Source organism: Medicago sativa, chromosome 7, assembly GCF_051527215.1.
Source record: "Medicago sativa cultivar Bolivia chromosome 7, Bolivia_mono, whole genome shotgun sequence".
NCBI classification, from domain to species: domain Eukaryota; kingdom Viridiplantae; phylum Streptophyta; class Magnoliopsida; order Fabales; family Fabaceae; genus Medicago; species Medicago sativa.
The window spans coordinates 95,717,736-95,725,254 of record NC_140755.1 but is presented as its reverse complement, the minus strand read 5'-3'; the positions used below and the strand labels follow the sequence as shown (position 1 = coordinate 95,725,254).

Sequence of the window (7,519 nt, the reverse complement as noted above, 5' to 3'; positions counted from 1 at the left end):
CGTTGAAACGTTTGTAGTGACTATACCCGAAAAATTCACTTTATTATTCTTGTAAAAAGTAATGCACGACTATATATATAGTTGACTGGTTTGGATGATTCAACGTGATTGAAAATATTGTGCTTCGAATTACTTTCTCATGCCCATCCATTGAATTATTTACATAAAATCGACTAAAACAAATTATAACTCGTTAAAAAGACTAGAAAATAAGTTTTAAATGATGCTAAAAAGAATATATGACTAACTTTCATCAATTTTGTTGTGCTTCTAAATGACTGTCAACCCCTTACAATTCATTCTTATGCCTCTCTCTTGCTAAATATCACTTTCTTGATGGATTGCTTCCTGGATTTGACTTTGGTTCTTATTTATAAAGTGGCGAAGGCAAGCACAAATGTTTTAGTCAAATACAATGATAAGAATAGTAGGGGGGTTTGGTTTTGGGATTCTCCTCCAGATGGTCTCTCTGTGATTTTGCCAACAGGCTCTAAAAACCCATAGGTGGTTTTTTTTTTTTTTTTTTTGTCTTTTTTTTCCCTTTCTTTCAATATGTATCAACCAAAAAACATGTGGTTAATATTTATTTTGCAATTGGGTTAGACTATCGATTGTACTTTCCATTAATCTATTTTGATTTGATTGTATATAAAAAATATTAAACTCAATTTTGCCCCCACTTTCAACTCGGTCAACAATTCAACTTCAATTCAACTTCTTTTAACCATGAATTATCTATGAGCCATTATCATCATAAATAATTTCAATGGAATAGTAGGTTGAACTTGAAGCGTGATTGTGATATACCAGCAACATCCATTAATTCTACAAAGCAATAATGATTAATATGAATAATTAAACACTTCCCATTCGTTACCTTTTCTTTATCAACCTGTGATGGTGTTTAATTTCTGCTCAGTTTTCTACTAACAAAGTCCCACTCAGAGACCGGAGTTTTAGTAGAAAAATATTAAAGCCACACTTTGAATTCTTATTTTTTACCTTCTTTTTCCTCCAAAATAAAAGTTTTTATTTTTCATAACAGCCACTTTTTGCAGTTTGAATACATAAACATCATTTTCTTTTGGTCTTCTAGCAATGGGCGTTCTTAAGATATGGGTTAAAGATTTCATAAAAAAAAAAAAATTATCTTTAAAATATAAATTGTTAATTTTATAAATATAATAATTACATCATTTTCTTAAACAAACTTGCTTATTTTAGTTCTTTATCAATATCTTAAGGATACTACCATTAACATTCTCATTTTTTTTTAAAACCTATGAAATCATAACTTAGTCCGCATAACAAGTTTAATTAAATATATAAGTAATTACATTTAGACGACCCAAATTGACACACATTCATTTAACATTTCATTCCACGCCACACACATTCATAGTAAATACAAGAATGTATCTTACCAAGATATCAATTGCACGAGGAAAATTAAACCATGCCATCAGTTGCTCCACAATCAATAGGGTCTTATAGAAACTAAAATCATTACAGAAACTCTAAATAAACAACACAACTGAACATCTAAAGTCAAACATAACCTAACCTTAATCACACTTGCAAGCGAAAGTGAGGCATAACAACCTCTCACTCTAACCACCTAAAATTAGTATACCACACCTGAAGGGTGCCCTCACACCTGACAAATTTAGGAGTTATAGGCCGACTCCACCAGACACCCATAAAAAATAGAAGAGATACCGCTAGAATTGACAATAACTCGAAGACAAAAGATTTTGTCGAGTAGGAACTATATCATGAAGTAATTGCCAAGAGAAAACCCTGATCTTAGATAGAATCCAACTCTTCCAACCTTTGCCAAAAGGTGGCCATCTTGACCTAGGCCAACTCCTCCATCCTGAGAGACATCTTGATGCCTCCACCTAAGGTTCAAAACTCACACACCCTAACCACCCACACACCCCTTCCGATCATAAACCTGAAAATGCATTATATATATATGATCATACGTAAGTGAGTGATCAAAAGACTACAAGCTGATGATAAGATATTATACTAACCAAAAGATTATTTATTGAACACATTACATGGATAAATATATACAATATATATTAATGGTGCAGCAGCAGCAGGAAACCTTAATTAACGTAGAAGATACCTAATTAATTAATGTACATAAGGTTGAATAAACGAACAAAAAAAGCAAAGAAAGGCACACTTCTACTTCCATTTCCACGCACACATAATGCATTTCCTCATGTCTAAGCAAATCCCTGATGTGAGAGTTCTCCCATATTACATTACACCTTACCTTTCGATCCATTATTATTATTATTATTATTTTAGTTTTCATTCATGCATTATACATATCTCATGGAAAATAAGGATAACTCCAAAGGTTTTGATCATCACATGACATGTTTTCAGCTGGTGCATGGTCATAGTCATTATCAAAACGAGGAGGACTAAGTAGCATTCCTTCAGCCATATTAACCAAAACATTAGGCATATCAAATATCAAATCCTCATCAACAAACTCATTAACATTATAACTGTTCTCATTGCCACCTGAAAAAAACTCGTGTGGTTCCACTGAAACATTAGGGTTACTTCCCTCATTATTAGTACTCATGAGTGCATCATTGGCTGCACCTAGAGCAGCTGCAGCACTAGCTGCCGCCATTTGAATATCGCGGGCAGAAGAAGAAGCAGGAACAGGAAAAGAAGAAGAAGAATTAGGGAAATTCAATTCAGCATTTTTACCCTTAAGAGCAAGAGCAGCTACATCATATGCAATAGCTGCCATTTCAGGTGTTGGAAATGTCCCTAACCAAATTCTGTTAGGTTTTTTCGGTTCGCGAATTTCAGATACCCATTTTCCGTTATTCCTACGCCTCACTCCTCGGTACACCGGGTGACGGCCAGTCGAAACTTTGCCGGATGATGATGATGCATAAGTAGTATTGTTTTCAGGCATGGTGTAATTGTTTTGTTGGTTTTTTGTGTTATGAAATTTTGTGACAGTTGGTGGTTGAGGAAAACGGTTGAAGCCATTTATATATATTGAGATTTGAGGTAGCAAAATATGATAGCTGGAGAAGGATTTGAGAGTTATGAGATGAAAGTGGTAACCAGTTATGGATTAACTATGGTGTGTGAAGGATTTAGGGTGTAAGACAGCTTGGTCTGTTTGATATCTGGGTTGGATTTCAGAACGCGTTTTGTTTATTAAGATGAAACAAAAAGAAAAGGAAAATTTTGTTGTATCAAACAGTGATATTGCACTTTCTTGGGCATTGATATATACATCATCACTAACACACACGGGTAACACTCCATTTTTTTTTCTCAACATGGTTTTGATGTAATGGAGAAAACAGTGATTGATTTCGTATTATTAATTTTTTTTTCAAAGCAGATATTAAACATTAATTGTTGACGTGGAAAAGTTTTAGAGGTTTTTGTTTCATTTTGTTTCACTAATTAGGTAGGAGTTGTTTGTTAAAACAAATGTTATTGACTCAGTCCATTAAGGAATGAATCTGAGATGAAAACACTGGAGAAAACTAGTGAAGAAGCAAGTTGATAAGAAACTTGCTACTTGAGAACCCTTAGTTGATAAAACTGTTTCCAGAAGTGTTAATTCATTGTGATAGTACTGCAGCTATTACAAAAATTGAGAATCGTTACTACAATGGCAAGCGACGATTATTAAGGCACGAACACATAAAGAATTAGAGATCTAGCTACTCTCAAAAGGAACGGTTAAAGTAGATCATGTACGTACTGATAAAGAATTAGTCAATCCTTTGATGAAAGGAATTACTATAAAGAAAGTCCTAAACACATCCAGTAGGATGGGACTAATGCCCAAAGATCACAAGTGATGGTAACCCGACCTACATGACTGGAGATCCCAAGAAATAGGTTCAATGGGTAATAACAAGTCATGAGTGATAGAACATGCTATGAGAAAATTAAGAAAGCATGAATCCTGCAGCGATAGAAGGATGAGATAATAGAAACTCTTAATGATATCTATACTCTTATGTTGAGTGGAGTACATAGCTACATGAGTACTCTTGATAGACTCACCTTTACGAATGTGGAACTGAGGCCGGTTTCTATGGAATTCGGGGCAGAATACCTAGAGCGTTCGTTAAAACTGGGATAGACGTGCATGACCATAAATGCACGGGTTTTTATAATACACCTTATGAAAAGGTTTGTGTGCGGGTTCTATGTCTGAGATAGAGTTCAATGCTGTAAGCAACTCTTATAAATTGGAATATTATCCGCTATGCAAATGTTCAAGTTGTAGGCGACACCTTTGTTTATTAGCAACCTTAGAGAAACGTTTTGACGTTATTATGGAAACCATTTTTTAAATTCAAGTGGGGGATTGTTGGAACATTGGTGTGAAGTTGGAAAGAAATTGGAAGGTTGGAAGATTAAACACTAAGTAATTAAACTTTGATCTAGTGTTGTGTGAATTAAAAAAATAGAATGTGAGGATCCCACATAAAATAGAACACACCATTAGTAGTGTTTAAATCGCAGTATTTAATTTTAAATACCCGATAATGATGAAAATAATAGCAATTATTATTTTTAATTCATGGATATCACTCCCCATAATTTTAGTTTATGTTGGTTGTGATAAGATTGAGAGTCCAACTGAATTTCCTATCTTTCCTTCGTTAGTGGATTTGTTTCTTTTTGAACTTATCCGATTAGTTTGTTACTTGAGCTGATCTGTGAGTTGCTTAATTTTTAAGTTTACTTAATTCTTAAGTTGGATGAGATAATAGAAACTCTTAATGATATTTATACTCTATGTTGAGTGGAGTACATAGGTACAGGAGTACTCTTGATAGACTCACCTTTACGAATATGGAACTGAGGCCGGTTTCTATGGAATTCGGGGCAGAATACCTAGAGCGTTCGTTAAAACTGGGATAGACGTGCATGGCCATAAATGCACGGGCTTTTATAATACACCTTATGAAAAGGTTTGTGTGCGAGTTCTATGTCTGAGATAGAGTTCAATGCTGTAAGCAACTCTTGTAAATCAGAATATTATCCGCTATGCAAAGGTTCAAGTTGTAGGCGACACATTTGTTTATTAGCAACCTTAGAGAAACGTTTTGACGTTATTATTGAAACCATTTTTTAAATTCAAGTGGGGGATTGTTGGAACATTGGTGTGAAGTTGGAAAGAAATTGGAAGGTTGGAAGATTAAACACTAAGTAATTAAACTTTGATCTAGTATTGTGTGAATTAAAAAAATAGAATGTGGGGGTCCCACATAAAATAGAACACACACATTAGTAGTGTTTAAATTGCAGTATTTAATTTTAAATACCCGATAATGATGAAAATAATAGCAATTATTATTTTTAATTCTTGGATATCACTCCCCATAATTTTAGTTTATGTTGGTTGTGATAAGATTGAGAATCCAACTGAATTTCCTATGTTTCCTTCGTTAGTGGATTTGTTTCTTTTTGAACTTATCTGATTAGTTTGTTACTTGAGCTGATCTGTGAGTTGCTTAATTTTTAAGTTTACTTAATTCTTAAGTTTCTCCAAATTAGTTACAAACTCTCCCTATAAAAGGAGAGCTCACCTAGTTCAAAAAACACACCAAAGAGTTTCATTGAGTTGTCGGGAACTCTTTCTCTCTTCTCCATTTCTTGACTTGTGTTGACGAGTCTTTCTTCTCTTCATCTCCTTTTTCTGTCCCTTCGGATTTAAGAGTGTTCTTAAGACCATAGTCCCTTTTCGGTTTAATGTCCCTTCGGAATTAAGAATGGTCTTACAAACATAGTCCCTTCGATAATATATGTCCCTTCGGAATAAAGAGTATTTTTAAGATCATAATCCTTATTTGGAATAACAATGTCCCGTCGGAATTAAGAATGGTCTTAACGGTATATAAATATTATTTTATATTTTTCTAATTGAGGAGAAATGGTGGTATCACCATATTTGAGTGGTTGTAGTTCCATATTGATAGTTTGGAGAACTTAAAGTTAGAATGATGTTAACACCATATTTGAGTGGTCTCAGCACCATAACAGAGTGGTAACAATACCATATTAAAGTGGTTTCAGTATTAAAGAGTGATCTTAGTACCATATTGGAGGGTGTAATTCTCGAACGGTTTTCTACAGTGCAGTAGTTAATTGAACAGTTGTAGCTGGGCTTGTTTTGTCCTGGAGGCGGCATGGTTGATGGTCTGCCTTGCACAATTTTGGGTTGTGCCACGAAACGTCTTGAAGAGAGCGACCTGGTCGCGACTCAACCTAGTAACAACTTCGGTAGATAATAGAATTTGGAAATTCAAAAACAACAGTGACATGTGGCCTAGACCCCACAAACATTTTGTCTCTCTTCCCTCTCATCCATCTCTCTTCTCTCATAGTTAGGGGTGCATGGGTGGTATGAAAATATGAGTGGTCTACCAATCATTTTCCATTTCACTTAGTCGGCAAATTTTAGCTTTTTAATTAGGAAAATTATTTGTGTACAACCATACCTCTACACCCATGTTTACATTACATAAGAATATAATGTATGTGGGTGTATTGTAAATTGTAAATATGTTGACACCTCATCCATCCATTCTACACCTTTGGATTAAAACATTATTTTATGTTTTAACGACTAAAAACAAGCATTAAGATTAAAAAGTCATCAATATTACAACAAGAATAGATTTACATAAAACGCCATGACCTGTTTAGTACATGAATATAATGACTATATCTAACCCAAAAAATGAGATTTTATCCACGCATACTCATGGTTATCGAATCAAAGTGAACCTACTCTCTTACTATCCTATTGTAGACCAAAGTGAACCTACTCCAATTTTGTACTACATCAATCCACCAAAACTCCATTTGCAATTTTACTACATCAATCCTATTTGTAGCCAAAATTCTAAGGCTCTCGCTAGGCGCACTGTTCTTACGCCTAGTGCCCTTACCCTGCTCTGACAACCTGTTCTCTTCCTCATTAAGTAATGGTTGCTTGTCTGCCACAAAGCCCCTTGCCGCCATCCCTTGCTTAGCTTGCCTCCCTTTCGACTAGCGCGTTAACCCTTGCTTCACCGTGAAGTACTTGTGTCTAGGCGTGTCTTTTATCCACCTTCTTGCGCCTAGCGCGCCTATCCTTAGCATTTTGCTATGGCTTGATCCATGCATGTTGAATCGTAGTTTTCCAGTTCTTTTTACATGTTTTCAATTAATTAACACTAGAAAATTCGAACAAGTGTTTTCTTACATTTATGAAGAGAACAATTTTGGGGGTGATGGATGTATATGTTAAAAGCTATTTTTATTCCTTCATAATGTATCCACTAATTTATTTCATGATTCCATGTAATTGTTTTTAACAAACATGCTTACACATTATAAAAAAAAACACAAATTTCTTCAAATAAATTGAGATGCAGGGATCAAACCCCGTGCTTCTCGCATGCAAAGCAAACTGATCTACTCCTTTTTAGCTACATTCTCATTTAGTCCCCTT

At 34.6% G+C, this 7,519-nt stretch overlaps 1 protein-coding gene across 1 annotated transcript; it reads right to left on the bottom strand.

The window, feature by feature from the left end:
- Positions 1-1,338: 1,338 nt before the first annotated feature.
- Positions 1,339-3,402, bottom strand: HRD (Integrase-type DNA-binding superfamily protein). The gene has a single exon (XM_085726910.1). It carries the CDS (start codon positions 2,954-2,956, stop codon positions 2,351-2,353), a length of 606 nt encoding a protein of 201 aa, XP_085583036.1. The 5' UTR covers positions 2,957-3,402; the 3' UTR covers positions 1,339-2,350.
- Between the last annotated feature and the right edge of the window lie 4,117 nt (positions 3,403-7,519).